The sequence below is a fragment of the Pempheris klunzingeri genome, chromosome 12, assembly GCF_042242105.1.
Source record: "Pempheris klunzingeri isolate RE-2024b chromosome 12, fPemKlu1.hap1, whole genome shotgun sequence".
Taxonomy (NCBI): domain Eukaryota; kingdom Metazoa; phylum Chordata; class Actinopteri; order Acropomatiformes; family Pempheridae; genus Pempheris; species Pempheris klunzingeri.
Genome location: NC_092023.1, coordinates 25,240,257 through 25,265,737, shown reverse-complemented (window position 1 = coordinate 25,265,737; position 25,481 = coordinate 25,240,257). Strand labels below are relative to the sequence as shown.

The following is a 25,481-nucleotide window of genomic DNA, read 5'->3' as shown; positions in this document are numbered from 1 at the left end:
TTCCTTGCTGAGAGAAATGAGGCTAATCTAGCCCTCTGTTTCCACTCTTTACACCAAGCTAAGCTTAACTAAGCTAAGCTAAGCTAAGCTAAGGTAACTGTCTACTGGCTATAGCTTCATATTTAACAAACACAGAGTGTTATTAATCTTTTCATTTAACTCTTAGCGAGAAAGTGAATTAGCGTGAGTCCCAAAATGTGTTTGTGTGCTTATGGGTCGTTTCAAAAGGGCATGACAAATATTAGTGTGGGACCGAGGACTAGTTAAACCCACTGTGCTTCCATTTTATATAACATATACTTTAATGCCTTACTTTAAACTGTTGAGTAACCGTTTTGGTTCTCTCCTCAGCCACTCTGAAAGATGATCGTGATAAATTCAACAAAAAGGCACTAAAAGCTTTGAGCAAGTAGGTTCTGGTTCTTCCATTCTCCATTACACGTGTTTCATCAGTGTGGTTTACTCTCCTGGCCTAAAACCTTTGCTAACACAGTATGAACCATGAGGACGGTCTCTCTCTGTTCCACAGGGCTCACTCCTTAGACCCCCAGGATGCTCAGATTGCTATGTACCTGGCTCTGCAGCTGGCCCTTGTCCGCCAGGTACTGTATGAGCAAACAAATGGGACAGACTTTAATTATTATACAACACTGCACAGTGTAAGTTATACCTGAGAATGGTTGCGTGTCTGGCAGGTATCAGCAGCATTAGAGCCCCTGCAGGCAGCTTTATCTCTCCGTGGGGACGACGTACACTCCCTCCACCTGCTGACCCTGCTGCTGAGCGCCCAGAAACACCACCGTCATGCTCTGGACACCCTGGGTCTGGCCCTCAGCCAGCACCCCAGCAACTTCAAGTAAAACCCACTATACCCTCCCACTCACACAGGCAAAACAAAATGTTGGTGGAAGGGCTGGTGAACTGAGGATTGATCGATAGCTGTACAGATGTACTTTTTAGTCTTTGTATGATGTGTTTTTATGTGTGTGTGTGTGTGTGTGTGTGTAAGAGTAGCTCCAGTGAGTGGTGCAGAGATGGCCTGCCCTCTCCATAGGGATAGGGTGTCTCAGCTCCCACACACACACACACACAAACACACACAAACACGCACACACACACACACACACACACAAACACACACACAAACACACACACACTTGACGCCTTATTTAGACGTGCCAGAGTGAAGGCCTGCATTGCGGTACCTATGCCCCTTATACACCCTTACCCTTTTAACACTGCAGCTCTGACCTGGGCCGTCCTGCTGCAGGATAAAAACTCACTGGGACATTCACACTAATCATTATGAGGCCGGTAAGGATTCAGTGATTTGCTTTGGGGTACTTTGAAAGGACATGTTGCAGGGTAGAACTTGTGGCCTTTTGGTTATGGGTCGGCATCTCTAACCACACTTCCACTATTTCACCTTCATACCTGACCAGTGCTGGAAAGTAACCAAGTACATTTACTCAAGTACTCAGAAAATGTTGAGGTACTTGTATATATTTCCATTCTATGTTGCTTTATACTCCACTACATGTCAGACAGAAATATTGTACTTTTCACTCTGCTGCATTTATTTAAAAGCATTAGTTACTAGTTTATTTTCAGATTAAGATTTTATATAGAAAGCATGCAATCAGTTTATTGAATACAATACATTGTTCAAGAATAAACTTCCCAACATTATATGAATTAGTTAAAAAAGTAGTGACAAACTTGACAAACTGCAATAGTAGAATGCTACTTACACATTTATGCATCAGATGTTATAATCTAACAATATGATACACAATAAAGTAACACTAACAGGGGCCGTATTTCTGCAAAATGATTACTTTCACTTTTAATATTTTATGTATAGCTGATAATCAATATATTTACTTCAATAGGTTTATAAATGCAGGACATTGACTTGGAATGGAGTATTTCTCCAATGTGGTATTGCAGGTTTTACTTAAGTAAGCGGTCTAAATACTTCGTCCCCCACTGTACCTGACCAACGTTTGATATACACACACACGTTATCCATCCATCCTTTGTCTATACTGCTTATCCTGAAGGGTCAAGGGGACCCTGGAGCTAATCCCAGCAGACCCTGGGCGAGAGGCGGGGTACACCCTGGACTGGTTGCCTGTCAATCGCAGGGCTGACACATAGAGACACACAACCATTCGCACTCACATTCACTCACATTCAGTTTGGGTTTTTAGATGCTCCCATTGTCCCACAGGAAGGATTCCAGCCTGTTATCCCCCACAAACACATCAGAGCATATTCATTCGCCATGGAGGAAGCCCCATCACATCATAGATGGATGACGTTAACTATGCACGCCAGATATTTCACACTAACCATAATATGGAAGCATGTTGCGTCATCTTTCTGATGTATTTTCTCTCCATTGCAAAGCCCAGTAAAACATTTCATAATGCAGCCATTTGGGGTCAGTGTTGGCCTCGACGGTGACAGCACAGACAGATGGGGTACATCCATACATCATGAGGGAGAGGAAGGGAGAGGAAATGCAGAAAAACAAGAAAATTGATGAAACAACAAAGGGAGTGTAAGAGAGAGCTTGACAGGATGAAGAAGAAAACACAGAGACGGAGTGGGTGGATGCAGGAAAGATGACGGTTTTCTAATTACACAAGCTCTGCTGATCAGTGCTGTGTGTACGATTGGAAGACGAAATCCGTTCTCTCTCTTCCTAGATGCACAATCACACACTTAGACACACACACACACTAACATCCTCCGTAGAGACACTTGACTGCTTTGACCCATTTAAGAGCTCTTTTCCAGGCTCAGCCAATCACATCGCTCTCTGCGCCAGGAATCCCCATCGCCCCGGTAACCATGAGGTCATATGGGTAGAGCAGGCAGCATCAGTTGTTGTTCCCAAACTGTTGTTATGGAGTGGTAGAGAGACACTGAGTCAGAGAGAGAGAGATACAAATTGATACACTGGTAGTTTACTGAATGGAGCAGTTGCATTGAAATTCAGTCTCAGCGTCCATAAACTGTATGTTTACCTCCAAGGTTCATTGATCTATGCTTCTAATAATAGTCCTACTTGTTTGGCAACACACTCTGTCATGCTAGTAAAACATATCTGAACTGAAAGCTGAAGAGAGACAGACAGTAGAGTTGTGTACAGACCTGAGATGTTATCGCTGGTCTGTCCTGGGACCAACGGTTAACAAAATATTTCATGTCTTAATCTCCCTCTCACAGAGAGAGTGCTGCTTTGTGTATAGCACTGTCACAAATGCATGCTGATGCTTATGACTGAGTAAGTCATAATAGTGAATATTACTGCAAACAGCATTAGTTAGTTTGTCAAGGACCCATGAAGTATTGATCGATAAAGTAGAAATAAATTGTTTGGACCCCAGATCCCACTTTGAGAATCAGCTGGATATAATATGGATGTGGATATGTATAAGTGTGTAAAGCGGATCAGGGGTAATGTTAATGTTCCACTGATAAGCTGCTAGTAAACTCTAACGTCAGCCATTACAATATGGTTGCAGGCAATCACTTAAAGCTGCTGAAGAAAAAAAAAAAAAGTTAAATCAGTAATGGATTAAATGTGTAAGATGTTTGTAGTGACGAGCCCAAACAGAATGATCATTTTAGCATCATTCATTCCTGGCTCATTGTTACTATCTATGTTCAGTCTCAGTGCTCTGATCAGCCTCATTTCCACAAACAATTGGCAGCTTTTTCAGAGAAAACTAATCTGATAAATCCATTTTATACAATGTGCCCAAAGCCAGACAGACAAGGTCAGTGGAGACCAAACTAGAGCTACAAGGATCGTTGGTAACATTGCTCTTTGTCGGCTGTTTGTATAAATATGCCAGTGGTTGCTAACACATTAGCTATTAGCAATAAAAGTAGCTTTTACAACAACAAAAGTGAACCACAACTTTTCCACGATGCGAGAAGAACACCAAGACAAATAGTTAACAAACATTTCCCTAACTCTTAGCCAACTGGCTATTTTCGCAAAGGACAGAGAAATAAATAAGAAAAGAAACAGATTTTTGAGAGAAAGAAATAGAAGACCGATAAAATTTCTCCATGACACACAGTCAGCATTGTTACCTAGCTAGCAAGCTGTGGCCTGTTGGCTTGATGCGTCGTGGTGTGTTTGTGTAAAGCGAAAATGACATCCGCATTTGTCCAAGTTTGGAACAGAGATGTTAATATCAGGCCTAAAATCTGTACTAAAGTATATAGAATAAAACAACCTGGTGATCGTGTCCAGAAGACACCTGTGAGTGTTTGCTGACATGCAGATAGAGAGAAACGATCTAGGTGAGAAAAGGACAAGATTATCAGTCTGCACGGCCAACGATATATCACTGAAACTGTGTCATGGTGAATGCAGTGCTCGATTGTAACATTTAATTTATCGACGGTGCCATAAACCCAAACCTGCTGTATGCACACGGAAAGGAATCCAAACCTGGTCAGAATAAATCAGTACTCTGGGGACCCGTCAGGCTGGGCTGAGACACAGACCTTAAAGTCAGAGAAGAGAGAGAGAGTGAAAGGAGGTGTTTTCTCAGTAACAAGCTCATTGAATATCATTTGCTTTGGATGTGTGAGCGAGCATCAGAGATCAAAGCTTGCATGGTGCTGGGCATGCCGTGACAGTCGTGTGTGTGTGTGTGTGTGTGTGTGTGTGTTGTGGGGGTGGGGGATGTGTGTATACGTGTGTACGAGATTGTAATCTGGCACATGCATGTTTGTGTGTCACTGTGTGTGTGTGTGTGTGTGTGTGTGTGTGTGCATGCATGTGTGTGATTCTTGTTAGCCACTGCTTCTCTGCACCACAGCAAACTGTCAGCTTGCTGTAGTACACCAAATTCCTTCTTCCTCCTTTTCTCCCACATCCTCTACCCCCGGCTTCTCTCTCTCTCTCTTTCTCTCTCTCTCTCTCTCTGTCCATCCCTTCCTCTCTCTCCTTCTTTCTCACCCTCTCTTTCTCTCCTTGCCTCTCATCTTTTTTATCTCTCTGTCTCCGTTTCTCCCCTTTCTTTGAAATTTTAATCACCCAGTAAACAGGCATGCATTTCAATGTGAAATGGGATTCTGCCACAGATTGAGAGAGCTGAGGCAAGAGAGGGAGAGAGGGGGAGGGCTGTGTGGCTGTGTGAGGGGGGAGGTGGGGTGTGTGTGTGTGTGTGTGTGTGTGTGTGTGTGTGTGTGTGGAGGGGGGGTGATCGTGGTCTCACAGTTTGTACTAAAGAGAATGATTAATCCCAGCCTTTGATTCTGCATTCATCTAACGGGATGTTACAGCATGAGCAAGTGTGTTTGTGCATGTGTGTGCATCTGTCCAAGTGTGTGTGTGTTAGTGTGCACATGCAAGCCTGGCTTATGCTCTGCTACACAAAGCAAGCATGTCTGTACAGGTTTGTGTATGTTAATCTTTGTGCTATGTATATATGTATATGTGTGTGTGTGTGTGTGTGTGTGTGTGTGTGCGTCTGCATGCGGCCATGTGCCTGTAGAGAATACACACTCTGATCTGTGGGAGTACAGAATGAGTAATACTGTAGATGTACCACTTTTTCAAGTGAACATTATTAGCTATTTTTATATGGACTTTACGCTGGCACTCAGCGCTCTTAGCTGGGCACCACGTTTACACTGAGCTACAGTGCTCGCTGCCATCCCTCCTCAAACACTACGCTCTGCACACACCAGGCTCGTTCCCAGGAGGACAGAAATGACAGGCTTTGAAATGTGATGTGTAGTTTTGAGTGCTGTAATCTTGATGAAATCTATCTTTTCTGGCGCTGCGAGGGAAACACGGGCTGTGATCGAGTGATGAATAACAAGGTGGAAAACACTCATCATTGGACAGCTTAAATCACTGTGGCATTACATACTATGATGTACACATTGAGCTTCTTTCATTGAGACTCAAGGTGGTGCGAATGTGTGACTTTATTGCAAAGAGGATGTGAATGATCAAATAGCAGCCACGCTTACCATGTAAATAAGGGTTTTATTTGAAACATGCTAAAGCCTTTTAGTGGCTTGAGGGCATAACCCCTCCCTTTCTTGTTACGCTTTTAAAGTGAATAGTGAAAGTGAATAGTGTGCACATTCAATCCCAGGTGTGTTAGGGTGGCCAGCACATATAAATCTGCAAAATGATAAAAAGTTTTGAGCTATAAGGCCTTCTGTGATAGATACTGACAAAATAATAAGAGCTCTCCTTTCAGGTATTACAAAATAGCAGCCATGATCCAAAACAGTGTATTATTCACATAAAAGACATGTAATGTCTGAAAGAGGGAAAAAATAGGGGAATTAATTTGTGAGTAAAACTGATGTTTGACATAAATACAAACCTTTTATTTGAGATTTTGAAGAGATGTCAGTTTTTACATGCATTATACACACCCTCACACACACACCTTGTCACATTTCAACACTAGAATGGGTTTGCACACATCGCAGTGCTTCTAAATGCTTTGCCACACTGGTAATGGGGAGCCTAGAGATGCACACAATCACACACACTCTGGTGGACACCTACTGGCAGGCTTATCCTTAACACAGCGTCCCTCGGCAGCACTTGTCATCTGCACGTCAGAAAATCCAACCCCCTTCCTCCCACACACACACACTTTCAATTTTTTTCTTTTCCAACATCCCTCCATCTCCTCCTCACACCCTCCACACGCACACTTTTACACGCACCCTTCCCCCAATTGTCCACCGACCCATGAGTCGGTAACGAGGCGCATTTCACAGAGAGTTTTCCCCCTTGACATGAGCTTGTCTCGCTCTGCTATTGATCCTCACCCTCCCTCAGTCCATTTTTTCATCCTTTCCTCTCTCCTTCCCTCAACCCCCCTCCCCACCTCTCCCCACCCCAACACTCTGACAGGAGAGTGCAGAATAACTGGAGGAGCCGTCAACAACAGGGCGGCAGTGGACAGCTAGGCAGGCGGGCGTCAGATGTGGCAAACACCATAGCTCTCTCTCTCTCTCTCTCTCTCTCTCTCTCTCACTCTCTCTCTCTCTCTCTCCACACTCTCATGGATGAGTGATGCCCATGACAGACTGTATCCTCTGAGAGCCCCTTCTGGCATACACACACACACACACACACACACACACACACACACACATTCTCATCAGAGACTCCCACATCACTTAACCAGTTGTCTTCAACTAAAAGGCCCAAGCGGAAACACTCTATGTCAACACTAACAGACACACACACACACACACACACACTCTCTCTCTTAGAGCTTGTTGCTGATGACTATCTTCACTCCCTCTCTGTTCCTATTGATCCATGTGCTTCAGTCCAAATGCATCAGTGAGATGTTGATGGGTCCTAAGCCCTTACAGGGCTGCTGTAGAAGGATTCATTTGCTTCTTTACTTTCATAAACAAATAGGCAACTGTCAGCTGCATGTGATAATATCAGCTGGTTTCCAGTGATTTTCCACAGAGCCGTTTCCACGTCCCTAGTTTACTGTAAATCTCCCATAGTTTTTCTTTTCAGCGAAGATCATGTGTGTCTATTGCATCAGCTATCGTAGCTGATGTGATCAGTGAAAATAAGAACAGGTTTGACTGGGTCCAACTAAACAATCCCTCATTCTCACCGTTTCATTTCCAGGTTACACTTTAATTTCCATACGGGTGCAAAAACAGCAGATGCTCAGATACCATTTGGTCCTTTTTAATGTATAATAAGGCTGCACAGACACATGATGGTAATAAAACATGAACCAGCAGCACAGATTAAACAAAGGTTAGTAATGTGCTTGTGCTGTCCGGTCCAGTCTGCTGTTCACCAAGGTGAAGCTCGAAGAGGTCCTCTTCGGCCCGGCTGCAGCTCTGCAGACCTGTGAAGAGATGCTGCAACACTGGCAAAGCCGCTACGACGTCAGCCGCTCCAGGTGAGTGTGTATTTGTACTCCTTTGCTTTTTAATGTATTATTGAATGTGTAATACCTCACTGCTCAAGCCTTTTTCACTGCTATACATGATGAAACTGAGGAGGAAAATCTTTTGCTGCTGCGCTATTGATTACCCATAGTGTGGTGTGTGTGCGTGTGTGTGTGTGTTTCTGTTTACACACCCATGCACTTTAGATATATCGTGGCTATGAAATGGTACTGTTTTATCTGCAATCTGAGTGGTTTTGAGATATTGACCTTAAAGCAGGAACTGATATGCAGCAAAGTTCTCTATTATTCGCCATCATAACAGGAACGCTAAATATATATTATAGCATTTTTTAAAGGGTTTATGCAGATATAGACTCATTTTTCACTTGGAATTATGATGTTCAGTCTGTTAAGTCGTGATAGGAAGCAGTGACGGTTTATCAATGCATTTATTACTAAGGGTTGTTATGACACACACACACACACACACACACACACACACACACAACATGTTTTGGAGTCAGAAACATTTGGTCAAACAGATTTGAAGTGACAGTTGCATTCATACACGTGTGCTACCGATCACTTCAAAACAGTGCAACAAATGTTTTTCTACCATTTTCCCTCTGCTGATTCTTCCTCTCCATATTCAACTTTTTTTTTTTTCTGATTGCTGCTGATCTTCTTTTCAGTACACTTCTGGTCTCTTTTCTGCTCCCAAAGCCCGCACAGCACAGCTCATCACTGCCAGTCTGAGCTCAGACAGTGTCACTTATAAATTCTCTGATAAAATTGCCAATTTTAAGGCTTGAAAACGTCTGATCATGCACCATTTCATGATTTTTTTTCGGCCCCTTTCTGCCTGGCTGCTTTTAAGGGCAGGTTAAGTGTTGGTGGTGTAGTATGTGCTGACACATGGGGGCTGACTGATACACTGACCATCGCTACTGAGCAGCCACTCTTAGTTAGGATTGACAGCGACTCTTTGGCATGAAGTATCATATGAGGTGGACCTTGTACTGACCTTACAACTAATTTTGAGCAGAAAAGTAATTTTTTACAGAAAGTATGTGTAATATAGGAAAAATCAGCTGTATTAAAATAATACACCAATGCATCTGTGATATATATATATATATATATATATATATATATATATATTTATATATGTTTGTACTGTACATGCTTTGATTGGTGTGTGCATGTGGGTTGCAGTGAGACAGATGACAGCAGCAGTATACCGATGGCTGAGAGGGCAGAGGTCAGCCCTGGACCCAGGAAACTCTCCATCCACCTCACCCTGCCTGACTTCCAGGACGCCTCCACTGGTGTGCTCTCTTGCTGCCTAACATCTTTCTAATAAAGGATTGTACATATTTGGATTGCAACAAGTTGAATCGATTATTTTAGATTAAACACATCCTCCTTTTTCTCTGGTGTTGGGTAAATACCAGTGAGAAAGGTGAATGTGTAGGTCAGTCCGAATCCCCCACCAAGTGACCTATTGTGGATTAAAACCATGTTTGCCTGTCTGTTTGAGGGGGCAGATGTGCTGTTTAAATATCAATGATATGACTCACCTCCACACCTGTGTTTCCAGCAGGATCAGGGGTCCGTTCATTTGCCATTCAGTCATAGGAAATCTATTAATGTTCTTCTCAGCATGGCTCTCTTCTGTCATTGCATTTTTTCCTAATGAAACAATAGTTTTTCAGCATCTGTAACATATTAAAGTATTCGCTATGTAATCACACTCCCCCCAGGACTTAGCTACCACTGTTGCTTAAAAAAGTACAATAATTATCCAACAGCTGGTATTTTTTATCACTTCAATGTCTTTCAGGTTCGTTGAGCCCTTCATCAATTGCAGCGTCTCGCCTTGAAGCGGCGCTCTCTGAGGTGTCGGAGATCAGCTCCACGCGTCGCCAAGGACCCACCTACATCTGGACCACCCTGGAGCGCATCTGGCTGCAGGCTGGTATGATAACAGACACACACACAAGACTATAAAACTTTTAGTCATGTTTCAAACGTCTGGGTTGGAATAATCTTGGAAAACTGGATGTTGTATTTTTCCTACAACAGTCAACAGTCAATCTGTTTTCACTCACGTTTGGAGTGAAAGTCAGCTCGTCACTATGCAATCACAGTGAGTGCTACATGTGAGTTAATGTGCTGTTCAACTGAGAGAACAGGAAAATAAGACAACGGACAATCGACAGTAATCAGATTACACATCCATGTGTATGCCAGTGCTATTAAGATTTATAAATAATGTTCACATTGGCAATTGCAAAATGGACAAATATTGATTTCAGACAATTAAAGCTTAATTAAAGCTCAGTTTTCATTTGAACTTTTTACTTGTTCACAATGACAATGTTAGTTTTCAGCTTTTTAACAGGTATTTTGGTTACTGTGTTCAACTCAATCAGTCATCAATCATCAGGAGATGACCAAAGTCATTATGATTCAGCCTCAGGGAGCCATGAATGTGCATGCAAGATTTCAAGGCAATCCATCCAGTAGCTGTTGGAATATTTCAGTCTCGACTAAAGTGAACTGATTGACATTGCATCCCTGGATACTAAGAACAATACTTAGAGGATGTATGCATTTATTTACTAACAGGAAAATTGTGACTTTATCTGGTCAACTAGAGAGGGAACATGTGGCGTACCTCAAGGATCAATTCTTAGACCACACAAAGCGTTAAGCGTACTATATCCGGACAGTTATGCCCTCAGTAGGGATGGATACCTTAACTGTCAGGGATGACCTCATTAGACAAACCTAGATCAAAGTGGAAAAAGTAGAGGTAAAATAGTAATATTTAGTTTAAAATGAGAATATCTGATGGCAACTCTTGAATGAAAATCTTCTCTACACAGGCTGTGCTGTGCAGATGTTACTATGAAAGCTGTGCAGCCTTGCACAGTTTACTGACCTGCTTATGGGCTCAGTTGAATTTCAGTCTCTCTGGGGAGTGAGATATCGTTTATTCACTTGGTGCAATGTGAGCACATATTTTTGTCACGTTTTGAGCACTGCAGTCACAGACATTCACACTGGATAACCTATATGTGAAAGGCTAGAAAGCCCCGCGTCGTAACATGAGGGACACAGGCATACAACAGAACTACTGCTGCCAGAGATTATGTATTTATTACCTAATTATTGTAAGATTACTTAATCTAATGTGATTACTGTGGCCATTTTCTGTTATCTCTGCCTCTGAGTAAACAAGGACATTTTTAACAATTTAGTGGGTCGAACCATTTTAGTAGGTAGAAGACTGCATACCTTATGCAGCAGTGCACGTTGTACCTGCATACATGTGGCCTCTGTTCTATTAAGGGCAGAATGGCAGTGATGCATACCACTATTACTTCCACCCCTTCAGCCTCAGTCTGCTTGTGGAAGTTCACAGCAGAGCACTGAAATAAAGGGAGAGGAGCAGAGAGATGCTCAGCACCAACACTCTATCCATCCACTTAGCTGGAGTAGATGAGGCATGAGAACAGGAATGGGAATCCATACAGCAGCCAAGTGAATGTAGTGATGCAACCAGCATACCAGTGTGTTACAGTAGAGGATGGGATGAGTGGAGGGGCCACGGGGGTCACATCCCCTGTGGCCTACTGTAATTTGAAGGTTATTTTCTACGTCTAACCCTTGGACTCTGCTATTCCTCTTCTGAGAAAAAACAGAGCATGCTTGCTGCTGATTTGAACCAAACTGTGTGTGCGTAACTGTGAGACCGGAGGGTGTGTCCCCTGACTCGAGGCTGAACTAGTCGTACCCCCGATGCCCCCTCTCTCCTTCCCAGCATTCCTCTTCTCATCGGTCACTTCCTTTCTCAATCTCACTTCCTGATCGGGCCACATAGGAAAAAACATGCTCAGAGGGCTCCATGGATACACTTCGCCGCATATAACCCTACAAACACACACACACACACACACACACACACACTGCAAATGCATAAATGAACTGTGAATATGTATTCATTGATCTAATAGTTGTTTCTGAGAGCTCAGGTGAGGAGCAGGAAAGGGCCTTACATAACCAGAGAGCATTTCCTTTTTCCCCAAAGTGAGGCTGTGAAATGGAACCCCTGAAGCTGGGAAATGGCTCTTTTTCATCTCACAGAGGTAGCATGCATGCACTAAGTGTTTCCCATCTGTGCATCTATGAGACACAGGTAAACAAACAAAACATCCGCTACCAAACACACACATGGGTTCACACAGCACTCAGGAGCAGACGGAGTGTATGATATATTTGTACAACATAGTTAACTATCTCTCTCTGTGCATAGCCACAGTGCACAGTCAGTGTTTAGAGCTGAAGAGTTTCTTTCTCAGGGTTTTCAGGGTGTTGACCCAGCATCCACGCCATGAGAATGATTGACAATCTGTATACCGTCCAGATATTGGTCTGCTCCAGCATCAGGGGCGGGTCCTCTGGTCAGCTCTGTGTCGAAGTCTTATTGGACAATGACATGCTAGTAGGCGTGATTCTGTGTGTGTGTGTGTGTGTGTGTGTGTGTCTGGGGTTTGTCCTCATCTTCCCAGCAGCAGCAAAGAAAGGAAGCAGGCAGCTTTAGTATGCGATGGCCATATTTAGGCAAGACTTTCATGACTTCCCAGGCACTACACTGCTCCCACTCTCTCTTTCACGCTGTGTGTGTCTTTGTGCGTGTGTGAGTGTGTATGTGTGTGTGTGTGTGTGTGTGTGTGTGTGTGTGTGTGTGTTTGTATTTGAGCACTGTGCAGTTTACATTTTAAGTCATCTCTGTCACTCTCGCTTATTATTGATGGGAATAATACATTTCTCTCCTTTCTCTCTTTCCCCGATTATCTTCTCTCTCTCTCTCTTTTCTTCATCTCTCATTCTCTCACCATTTATCCCCCGCTCTGAACTTTTTTTTCCTCGTCCTTCTTCGCTCTCTGTCCTCCTTCACCCCTTGCCAACATTGTTCCCCGTGCATCACTCTGGTTTCACTCTGTTCTACCTCCCATCCTATCCTCCCTCTCACCTTTCTCGGCCTTCTTCCTCCCTCCCTTGGCTTTCTCCATCTCCTCCTTCAGCTGAGCTGTTCATGGCGGATCGGCGGCCAAAGGAGGCCCAGTTCTGCATTGCCGAAGCCAACGCGCTCTTCCCAAACTCAGACTCGGTGCTGCTGCAGCGGGGCCGCTTGGCCGAGCTAAGGGGCCAGCTGGACGAAGCCAAGGGCCTGTATGACGAGGCCCTGGCCATCCATCCCACAGGAGAGCAAATTCTTCTGCACATGGTGAGACACAGTGAAAGCTTTAGAGGCCGCTGAATTAGATGAAATTAGATTAAATTGATGTAACATTCTGTTCAGGGGCCAGTATGCGCATACATACACACACATGCATGGATACACAAACACATCTTAAATGCTTTACTTGAGTCTATTAAATTACCACTCACATATGATGAGGACTGAACATGTGCATACATTCAATTATGCATTCTAGCATACAGCTGCACACAAACGTCAACAGACACACACACACACACACACACACACACACACACACACACACACACTTTAAATGCTGTTTTTAAATGAGTACACTAAATTACATTACACTGTCTGTTACGCAAAAACTTCAAAATGAAGGCAAACTCATGTTCCAACACACACGTAGGAATTCTTTAGATGTCTTAAATACACTAAATTGAATTAGATTAAATTCAATTCTGAGACACAAAACTTGTATGTACATGTACACACACACATTTTCCTGTTATTTGAAGCCATTTAATTCCTGTAATTCTTACAGAAATTCTGGAAGTCTGATCACACATGCACACACATACCCTTCATCCTTATGGTACCTATTGAGAGACAACTTGAAAATGAAATGAATTAGATAAACTACTTCTATGTATATCTCTGCCTAGCTACAGTCACATGTTTGTGTAGCTTTGATCTACTAATTTAAATAAAAGATATTCTCTCTGAATATTCAAAGAAATACCTAATGTCATTTTAAACCAAATAATACAAACTAAACAAGTTTATGAATAAATCATCAAGATAACAATGTCTTAGCTTTGAAAGGGATTCAACAATCAACATCAGGAGGAATATCTGTGATTCTTCACAGTGCATTCATGTATCCATATATCCTGCTAAATCAATACCCAATCAATACCTCGTTGGGATGAATCAAGTGTGCTGGTAGAGCTGAACAGACCCCTCTCATATAATCAACTATAGGGGACAACAGTGTTAGCTAATGACGTAATGTGTTTCAATGTTGTTAATTCAGCAGAAATGATTAAGCTAGATTTCTATTAGCTGCTAATATTAGCTCACAAGTTGGCAGTAGTGATGGCAGCTGCTCATAATCATTACTCTTATCCTCCTGTGTGCAGTGCCGCACTGAGCCAGTGTCAGGTGTTGGTGTCATTATAGTCCTAGATATCACATTATAGCTCAGTCATATTCTGAGTGCGTTCAATTGTTGTGGGCAAACTTCAAATTTCAGAAAATAGAAACAAACAAACTTTGGTCCATAACCATCAAATGGCAGCTGCTGCTCAGAGACTCGCTTTCTCTGTCCTGATCACTCCCCCACATTTCTTTCATCTGAGCAGATCCTCTCTCTCTCTCTCTCTCTCTCTCTCACTTCCGCACTATAAAGATCCTTTCTCGCCCACTTCCACCCACTCTCCTCGCGCAGTCTCCCTCCCAGTCTGCCTTCCAGATGATCCACCGGATTAACCACATCTGCTCTGACCTTTGAACTTTCTCTGTTGTCATGGTGAAGGGAGCAGAGAGGGATATTCCTCAAATCCAAGACACGCACTGCAAGACACGCGCCCACACTCAGACACACACACACACACACACACACACACACACACAATGTCTGTAGTCTCCATAGTGACCGTAGATGTGCTGGTTGATATCTTCTTCTCACTTAAGCACTGGCCACCTTGTGACCACATAAGGCTAATGCTTTTTACTCCTACTGTACACTTTAGTGGGAGTGGGAGTGGGAGTATCTGTGTGTGTGTGTGTGTGTGTGTGTGTGTGTGTGTGTGTGTAGTGCAGTCCCATTGGGGTAGACAGAGGTACGCGTCTCTTCCATATTTGGCCTGTGGGAGAACCAATCCCAGGGGGTGAAAAGTTGACTGTAAGCCAGCTGGCAGTGTCCTGCTCTGGGTCTTTTACAGGGCAGATGTGTTCTCAGTGTGAGTGTGTGTGAGCATGTGTATGTGTTTAGGCATGATTGTGCTTGTGCCTTCCTCCGTGGACTATTTGTGCATTTATTTGAGTAAGCTGTGTGTACTGTATGTACCTAAGACACAGGCTATAGTAGGCTCTAATTGACCCAAATACAAAAGCGCTGCTCCATAGAATACAACATGTTGAGGATTATATATTAGACATGCTAATGGAGCAGTGTGGTAAATAGTTGAATCCTTGCATTGTGATGGAGCCTAAGTGGGACAGTGTGTGGGACATTTTATTTGGAGCGCTGCCCATATTTCTGGCTTGCATCAGCCTGCCAGAATACAACCTACAGTTGCTGCTTCTCAGTGGCTCTGGCTTCATGCATTTATTTTTATACTGTATCTGCTGTGGACACTTTGTGTGCCGGTGGCCCATTTATTCTGCTTTGCCTTAAGGGGGATTCTGATGATATTCTTGGTTGATATTATTACACTTGAGCTATTATTCTGCAAAAGTACATACTGTACTTGGATGTCCTTAAGGTCTTTTTCAGCTTTTTTAAGTTATTAGGGCAACAGATAAAAGAAGTCGTGCTCCTACTGTGGCTCCACAATGAAATTCTGGTTTTCTTTGTGGATTCGTTTCTTATTGACACAGTACAGTTATAAGTACTATCAATGTGAAATTACATTTTATTCACATTGTTTGGACATTTTTTCCTTGCTGGACAGCTAACAACGGAGTTAAAGACAGGAAATAGGAAACAAGAGAGCTCGTGCCTTAAAATACAAGACGTTGAGTTGTTTGGTATGCATCTTGACCACTAAACCATGTGGAGCCCCCTCAACGTTGGAGAGGGCCAGACTGTTCCCAGCCTCTAAGCTAAGCTAAGCTAATCTCCTATTGGCTATAGCTTCATTCTTTTAATAATGACCCTTGACAACCAAATTTCGTGTAGTTTTTAGACCATCTTGACAGACATCCACTGCTTAATGTCCTCTTCTGAGAGCAGGACCAGTAATTACGCACAAGGACTTTTTTTGAGGTTTAAACAGCATGGCGTAGCTGCACCTGAGCCAACCAGAGTGGAATGAAGTCGTAATTCTCTCCACAGTAGCCACAGTGGATGAGGAAAGGGAAATGTGAGTAAGGGAAACCCACAACGGGAAGCCTTACAGAAGCTCAGCAGTGAGATTCATAATAACACACCAGCACCATGTTCCCTTGTTCACAGCACGCCACTTTACTCACTCCACCTTCACTTATTAGCATCAACCGTATCCACATGGTTTTTGAGGGCGTGTGTGTGTGTGTGTGTGTGTGTGTGTGAGAGAAATGCAGTGATCAGACAGTGATTCACAGCTCTGGTCAGCTGCTGCTTTCACAGTATTTTTGGATGGATGAGGGTGTGGTAGTGAGTGAAACCACTATAGGACTATGGCATGCTGTGTGTGTTTGTAAGTGTGTATGTGTGTGCTAATGGTCAGTGAGCAACAGGTTTCTAGTCTTGGTTGTCCCAGTCCACAAGCTACATCTAAGCATCTTTTTTGTTCATCCATCATGGCCAGGCGTAAGTCTGGAGGGGATCATGTATCTGTTCATGTTTGTGCATGTGTGTGTATGTACCTAGCTGTCCGCAGCTTATCTAGCACACTACTGGACCCATTATCCTAATATATTTTGTGCACATTTATGCCTGTATGCAGTGTAGCGAACTCTGTTAGGGTAATTCCCACAGCATTAAACATTACAGCAGTTGTCATTTGAAATATCTAATGTCAGCCAGCTGCTGAAATACCTTTGTCAGTTAGGTCATCACTTAAAAAGGCAACGCATTGGGTAACCTTTTGTTCAACATGGCAGTTCAATGCGCTTGTCAGCAATAATGAATGTACACTGACCTACTTTGTACAAAATCACACAGGTATTTCAGAAAACCACCAAGGCTAACAACAAGCCTTACATCATCTGTCACAGGCAACATTTTGGTTTCTATAGCAGCTCACAAACATAGACATACATCCATAGAAAGGTTTGGTCTAGTTTTGAACAGGAGAATCTGCAGACTCCAGACCTGGTATGTTATGGTCCACTAAAGTTATGTACATAAATGTATAAATCCCAATTAATTGTTCCGCCATTGACAATAAGGGTGGTGTGTGTGTGTCCCATCAGATTAGTGTTCCCTGTAGCGCTACCCTCTGGGGCTGGGTGTAGGTTCAGGTTAGGTTGTTGGACGGCGTAGCAGAGGTCACCTGGTGGAGATTTGCACTCCACTGAGCACACTTTTCTTTTCTAGTCATGGGAAGTGTTTGGTTTACACGTGTGTGCAAGTGGCATGTGGTGCATTTGTGTGTGTGTGTGTGTGTGTGTGTGTGTGTGTGTGTTTTCATGGGTAGCTGATACTGAAACAAGGCCCAGCCTTGCTTCCGGCAATGGTATGAAATGAATCTGACCCACTCCCAACATCCTCCACATCTCATCCCTCCCATTCTGAAGCTGAGCCTGCTCTGAGTCAGCCACACACACACACACACACACACACACTCCAACAGAAGCATATTCATACACTGCTTCACATATGCATACATACTCTCAAGGACGAGGACTTGTGCTCATTGAATTAATCGCGTTCCAATTATCAAATGCCCCCCATCTCTCTGTCTGTCTGTCTATCTGTCTGTCTATCTGTCAGTCTGTCTGTCTCTCTCTCCCTCTCCTCTCGTCTCTGTGTGGATGGGGGTGGTTGTCAGCTGATTAGATAATGCAAATACATTATTTATAACACTTTGCACGTTCTTGCTGCTTTATGGGATTGCCTAGCAACCAGGGAAATATATTCTATTGAGCAAGACCTCTGATAACCAGGAAGAGAGAGCGAGAGAGAGAGAGGAAGAAAAGAATCAAGGGGGGGCAACCAGAGAGACGATTGGGAGTTGGCTGGTGCCTCCGTTGCTATGTATGGCTCATCTGGGCTCACTTATTTTTTCCTTTTTCTTTGACACCTCTCTCTTTTTCTCTCCGTCTCCCTCGCTCTCTCTCTCTGCATTGTTCCCAGTTTAGCTCTTTCTTGCTCGCTCACACTCCCGTCTTTCCTTCCTTGTCTTCTTCCTTTTCTTTTCATCAGTGGTTCCTTCAACACGCCTTTCATTCTTTCCTTCTTCTTTTCTCTTCCTGTTGCTATCTTTGCATGTGACCGTGTGTGTGTGTGTGTGTGTGTGTGTGTGTTCCATGTTGACTTTTGTACCGTTATATATCTGCTGTAGAAAGATGAGAATGTTTGCAGTGCAGGAGCACTGTATATGCTTTTTTTTTTTTTTCTCACATGTTCACACACACCCCAGGAATAGGTACACCTACATATGCTATCATACATATTTGAGCAGCCAACCGTTGTTCTCTCAGAGAGAACTTTATATTCAAGATAAATTAGATTTTACTCTGTGGAGGTCCTAAAAGTTTCATTTTAGGGCAATGGAAGTAAATGCATAAAAGATCCACAATATTTTCATTTGATGGAATGAAGCAGCCATAAAAACAGAGAGTCCGGGGTCTGGTAATTGTACTCAGTATAAACATCACAGCTTCAACTAGAAGTGCACTCAGTAGAGCACAGATCTCTGTCAGGTGATCTCTGCTACACCTATCGGTAGCCTAACTTTAACCTATAACCACTGTAAGCTTAACAAGATATTTATCTATTTCACTTGTTTTGTTAAAATCATTTGTTTAACCTTTGTTCCTCCTGGCATGTAACTGTAGACTCAAGCTGTATTCACCGTATACTGCAACTGTTGAACAAAGCTGTTTTACAAAAACGTACAGTCAAAATGGGGGTGACAGACACAAAACCATGAGCTCCTTCAGGCTTACATCTGCACAGAACAAGATGATTTTCCAATCTTATAACCAAATAGTTTGACATTCGGGAGAACTGACTTGTTCGCTTTCCTGCTGAGAGTAGAGAGGATCGATACTGCTCCTATGTCTGCACGCTGAATATAAAGCTTCAGCCAGTAAACAGTTAAATTAGCTCAGCGTAAAGACTGGACTCAGAGGGAAACTGCTAGCCTAGCTCCATCCAGCGGGACGTGCCTACCAACACCTCCACAGATCTGTAATTACCTCATTGTATCTATTGCCAGATTATCTGATTCCCTGATTCCAGTCTTCTTCCTAATCTAAAATAGTTTTACAGATTACCGCCACATGCAAGAGTGGTATCGACCGTCTCATCTAAATCTCTGCAACAAAGCGAATAAGAATACTTCTCAAAATAGTATTTCCCTTTTAAGAGGGGAAAAAAGAGAGAAACTGTATATTAAAAGGAAAAAGTAAAGAAAGTTCAGCTACAACAGCTTTGACTCACCTCACCTCTCCCTGCTTCCCTGACTTAACCGCTGATGGGATTAACATTCAGGTAAAGGACTTTCCAGTTCAGTGGCAGGGCATCAGGCCACTGGGTTACACTGTGTGTATGTGTGTAGTAGATGTTAGCCTACAGGCGTTCAGCAGACTTGGGTTGGGTGAAATAACATAATCTCTGGCTGCTGTATTGCATTAATGTGGACCTCATGGACCTCGGCACACACTTAACCATCTCTGGATTAAAACAAAAAAAAACTGTGTCTGATCATGTACCTAAACGCAACTATTTAGAACTTTCTTCCTATTTTCTGGTCAGTTACAGCTCCTCGGCTCTGTAGGCAGCATGGCTGACAACAGCAGATTGCAAGTCTAAATTTAGAGTTCAGCTGTCTCAACACTGTCTTGAAGACGTTCACTTCTGCACTGTTCCTTGCCGGGAAACAATCCATATGACCGTTTCCTCACTGATTGATTTTGTGTTTGTGTCATGTAAGTATGTATTTGGCCAACCAGCTGCCTGGTCAGTACGTGGTCGGTTCAGTTTGGGGATTCACATCCAGTCACACTGTAGCCACAGTGTGTGGCTTTGTACATTAGCCATATAGGCTACTGTATCTATGATGTAATGAAAGGTTTTGATACCGGTTTAAGGCAGAAAAGGATTTTGGCAATAAAGAAGTTATCCTATAAATATCATTCCCATAAATTAATCTCTGCAGTGGCTGTGTATGGCTGTAGTTGGTACGTTTGAATATTGCAAAGTGCTCTTTTAGTCTTTGCACAGTATCAGATATGAAAAACATCAACCGACACAGAGAACAAAAAGTAATTTCCCCAAAGCTAATCAATCTCATAATCAAATCTTTGTTGGGTGTGTTTGTTTGTGACATTCAGGAAATTTTTTTTTTCATTCTGTTCAATCCAGTTGATGGAAAATACAGTTGATTAAATGCCACGTTTATTGTTTGCAGCATTTCAAAAGTTTGCTTGAGTTTAGCTTGAAAGACGGATCAAAACGCCACTTGCTCAGTTTGGGCAACTCAGTTCATTTGTGCTATAATGGCACGGCAAGAAACAAACTTGAACTGCCAAGCTCAATGGGATCAGCTGAGGTAAAACTGGAGACAGATGGCTGGGAGTAATTAAAGCAAATCCAAGAGATACCAGTTTTATCGGTGTAATGCCAGAAACACTTGGTAGCGATCGAAATGTTCTTGAGCACATTTATTCACTCACCTCCTTTCCTATCTGCTCTCTGTCCTCCTCTTTCAGACATTTTGTTCCCTACTGTGCCACCATTACTCATTTTCTGTTCTTTTACTAATTGGAAATCAGTAATCAAAATATTTCCGATTTCCTTCCTTGTTTCTCTGACACCTTTTTTGTTTCTAAGTTAAAGGAATAGTTCAACATTTTGGGAAACAAGAGCTTCCTTTCTTTCCAAGAGTGAGATAAGATGATCTACGGTATGTCAATCTCCTGTCTGTGGGTTAGGAACCAAGCTGATATCAGGATGTCGATAGCCTAGCCTAGCTTAGCATAAAGACTGGGGGCATGGGGGAAACAGCTAACGCAGCTTTGTTCAAAAAATGAACCTCTAAAGCGGATTTACATGTTCTATGCAGTTTATTGATCTATTGCACAAGCAAATATATAAAAATGTGAATCTGACTTTGTGGCTGTAGGGGAAGTTAAATGCTTGAATGTTTTCTTGCTCATTAGCATGATCACTGAGGAGACACGGTTTATTCAAAAGGAGATGTATTTGTGCAATAATAACTGTCTGCTAACTATCTCTCTTTGTGGACTTTATACTGAAATGGATGGATGGTGCATCACACCTAAAAAGGTATGGTAGTTTGGACATTCTGATGCTGCGCTCTCTTAAAGGTCAGGCTGTCGAGACTATTTTGCAGAGAGTTATTTCACTGGCATTTCATTAGAATTATGTTTTTAATGCTGGTGTGACCGGGACTTTAGGTTGTCAGTTTAGGTACTGTCATGCCTACAGAGACCAAAAACCTACGTCCTCTCCGTGTAATCTGACTGGCAACCCACACTATAAATATACAGAGGTGTGCACAAGAGTAGCTCTCTGGGAAGATAAATTATCAGGAAATAGCATCAACACAAAACTTCGTCTGATGCATAAATCTCTGTGAATGTAAAGAGCAAACAAACCGGATAAAATCATGTAATTAGAACAACTCTAGAGGTTTTGTAGGCTATTTTCTCACTTCAAACAGAGCCTGCTAAGCTAGGCTAACCAGCTCTGTAGTTAGTGATGCTGATTTGTGTCAGCCCACAGTATATATGCAGCAGTGGTTATTTGATTGAGCAGCTGACCTAGAAGGATCAACTTTTCCATGGTTACCAGCATAACTGACATGTGGCACAGATGGACGGGTGTGAGTGTTGGTGTGTGTGTGTGTGTGTGTGTGTTAGCCTAGTAGCCGACTGTGTTTATGCTACAAACGCTGGAACAATGTAGCCCCAGTGTCTGGACCGAAGAGCACAGACGGTATGATACGGAGGCTTGTGGCCAAACCATCGGCAAGAAATACATCATGCACCTTGAACATACACCCACTAACACACAAACATATATAGACACACTCACACACACACACACACACACACACACACACACAAGCTTGTAACCCTGTGTGCACATGCTGTGACAGGTTTTCTCCGTACCCAAGAGTTTCGATTTTCCTCTGTGTTTCCCTCACAGCAGCAGTGAGAAAAAGGAGAATGGAGGAAGGGAGGAAGAGATAAAGTTTGTGCATGTGTGTGTGAGTGTGCTTTTATTGAAAGTTGCATCAGAGCCCCTAGACAGCTATGTGAATTTCAGCCCAATTAATGTGGAGCTTGTGAGCAGAGACTGCATAACAAGACTCGTCTGTCTGACCCCAGGCCAGCTCAGTGTGTCTCTGTGTGTGTGTGTGTGTGTGTGTGTGTGTGTGTGTAAGTAAGGGAGGGGATGATATTGTGTAAGAAAGGTTGCCTGTTGTCACCTTAAGTGTGTATGTGACACTGTAGCTTGTATACTGTATGTGTGTGTGTGAGACAGATTTGACCCTACGCTGTTGGTCAGTTGCGCCATTTTCTGCTTAACTCTCAAACACTCCGCACCCCATCTGAGCTGAGCTCCGAAGTGACCAAACACACTCACACAAAGTTCAGCATGACCTTTAAACACAAGACAACAGATATCATCCATAACACATCCCTCTCTTTCCCCCATATACTCTTGTTTACACACATACACCCTGATTACTTACTGTTCTTACACACAGCGCTATATTTTATTCCTTTTATATATACACATACAGTGCCAGCTACATATAATTGTCTTTTTATACCACACACACACACACACACATGTACAGTATACAGCATACAGCATACAACTGTACATTCATGCAGTGTGAAACCAGTGAGTGTGGAGATTGCATGCAAACCCACCACTCTTCCTGGCAGAGCCCTGGGCAGTAGTGGCCCAGCACGCCACTGCACATGAAGACTTAGAAATAACATTTTCTGTAAAGGAGCATAGCAGTGTCTTACAAACATAGTGCAAACATATCAGAATCAAACGGTTATATATAATGTTGAGTTTGTTTTTCTGCTTTTCAGTAGAGTTTCTGCGGCAATTTCATTTATCTGATTTCATTCTATGTGTAAGAAAATACATTTTTAGTGTTTTGAAATGAGCTTGAAATGGGTAATATAAGTGATGGTACAAGTTAAGTTGTGTGATTACTCTCAGTGACAAGGACTGTAAGGGATTATATTTAATGTAATTACATTACATTTACTAATCCCAGTAGCAACATGTTAGATTGGTGCAATATCTCATTTTCTATTTCTACACAGTTCAATACAGAATATGTGAGGAGTGGGTGTGGAAGCTTTAGAGTTTTGTGTTGGAAGGCATCTTTATTGGTGATGAACATAATAAAACAAGTATTGCAGCTACTCAATGAGTAGTTTACATGAAACCAGTTTATTTTTCAAGTAACTGTCCTAACGCCGGTGATGACAGTCTACTGGATTTAATGGAGAGCTATGTTTTATCATAACTTGGGTTTTATTGTAGTTGCTTGGAATCTTTCGGTCATGATAACACATGTTCACATTAATGTAACTACTGAGATCTGGGAACACACAAACATTCATAAAAACTAGCCTGAACCGTCAGACGATCATACAGAGTGAAAATAAACGTCCGTGGTTGATGAAATGAAGGCAACAGTAACCCAAACACCCAAACACCCAAACTGCAGGAAGCTACATCTCTGTTCTAGGACATCCAAGTTTACTTATCGCATTCTGGGTTTCATTTTCTGGTACTTTTGCTTTTAAATGCGTCGCTTTATGGCAGCCAGCGAGGTCACAGTGCAGCAACAACATAACTTTGGCAACAAAAAAAAAAAGCTGAGTGCAGTGTCGTGGATTAGCTATCTAAGCAGGATTAAAGTCGCTGCAAGTTGATTTTCATTCTGTATTTACATTACATTAAGGCCATAACCTGAACCTTTCTCCTTTTTTCGCGTGAAGCCACAAAAAATCTAGTTCACCAATCTGAAATGCAGGGGCATGCCTTGGCAAATCAGCAGCAGTCATGTAAAAAGTAAATAACTCGATTGCGCTTAAATGGTCTCTTTGAGCGGCAGCCTCTCCTCTGACCCGAGCAGGTTAAACACAGCATCAGCTTCCATTACTGTGTGTCTCTGCGCGCCCCGGCTCCCAACATGCTGCATCATCTTTCGGCAGAGGGCTGCTCCTAATCTCACGATTTCTGGATTTTCTCCCTTCAGTTGTACAATCCCAGTTCAATATGACTCTAGTAAAGTGTACTACATTTGGTTGTTGTTGTTGTTTTGTTTTTGTCGTACTAAACTAGTCCAGAGGACAGCAGGCATTATAATCCAAGATTTGGATTTTTTTTTTTGCAAAAAGCCACCATCTGCTTACTTGATCTCATCATGCCATGAAAAACGTTTTAATGGTAGAAGTTTAGGATAAAAAAGGGTGCTGAAGTCAAATGTAATATCACTCTTCTGTATTGTGAAAATGAGAGCATGCCATAGGTCAATGTTTAGCCTGTAACGTCAGTTAAAACTGAGGTTAACTTAGATTTAGCAGTGGATTTTCTCTAAGAACCATAAAATAAACTAAAATAAATAACTATGAATAACTTTGCCTCATTTACACCACTATCTGTTTAATTACTTTTTATTCTCAAGAAGTTACTGGACTGTAAGAGTCTCAGCAAGGTTCCAAAAGATGAATATGGACACTGACATTGCAGAACTACAGTCTTCTTCATCCCTCTTGTCCATTCCTCTGTCCATCTGTCCATCCAGGGCCGCCTGCTGGTGAAAACCGACCGCGTCCACCTCGGGGAGAAGGTCCTACGTGATGCGGTTCAGGTCCACAGCACCTCCCACGAGGCGTGGAGCGGCCTGGGTGAGGCCCTGCAGTCTCGGGGCTCAGGCCAGGCCCCCGACTGCTTCTTGACAGCCCTGGAACTGGAGGCTTCCTGCCCCATCCGACCATTCACCATCATCCCCAGGGAGCTTTAAGGGGCCTGGCCTGGGGGTGGAGGTTTGGATTAGGGTAAAGAGTTGGCCTGGATGCAGCTACAGTGAAAAGGAACGCTGGGTAGAAATAGACATGCACTTTCATGACAAGTGTGCAATGATTGATGCCACTCATATCCGTCTGTCAGATGTGAAGCTGCAGCAAGTTGATCTTAGATTCACATAAGAAACATTCGAGCACATAACATGCTGTTTTTTTTACACCTCAAATTATGTGCAAATCAAATAACTAAGAGATAATGTAGATAATGTACTGAGGGTTACGATAGGCAGATTTTCTGCTGCTTCCCTCTGTTTCCAGTCTTAATGCTAAGCTCAGCTAACCAACTCCTGGATGTAGCTTCAGTG

General features: G+C 42.7%; 1 protein-coding gene across 1 annotated transcript in view; it reads left to right on the top strand.

The window, feature by feature from the left end:
* The window catches only part of ttc7a (tetratricopeptide repeat domain 7A), a 46,451-nt gene extending 21,137 nt beyond the window's left edge, over positions 1-25,314 (top strand). Inside the window, exons 13-20 of the mRNA XM_070840480.1 lie at positions 352-409; positions 530-602; positions 696-856; positions 7,830-7,946; positions 9,153-9,265; positions 9,781-9,915; positions 13,031-13,233; positions 24,897-25,314. Of these exons, the coding sequence (XP_070696581.1) occupies positions 352-409; positions 530-602; positions 696-856; positions 7,830-7,946; positions 9,153-9,265; positions 9,781-9,915; positions 13,031-13,233; positions 24,897-25,115 (1,079 nt within the window). The 3' untranslated portion in view covers positions 25,116-25,314. The remainder of the gene's footprint in view (positions 1-351; positions 410-529; positions 603-695; positions 857-7,829; positions 7,947-9,152; positions 9,266-9,780; positions 9,916-13,030; positions 13,234-24,896) is intronic.
* The last annotated feature ends 167 nt before the right edge of the window (positions 25,315-25,481 follow it).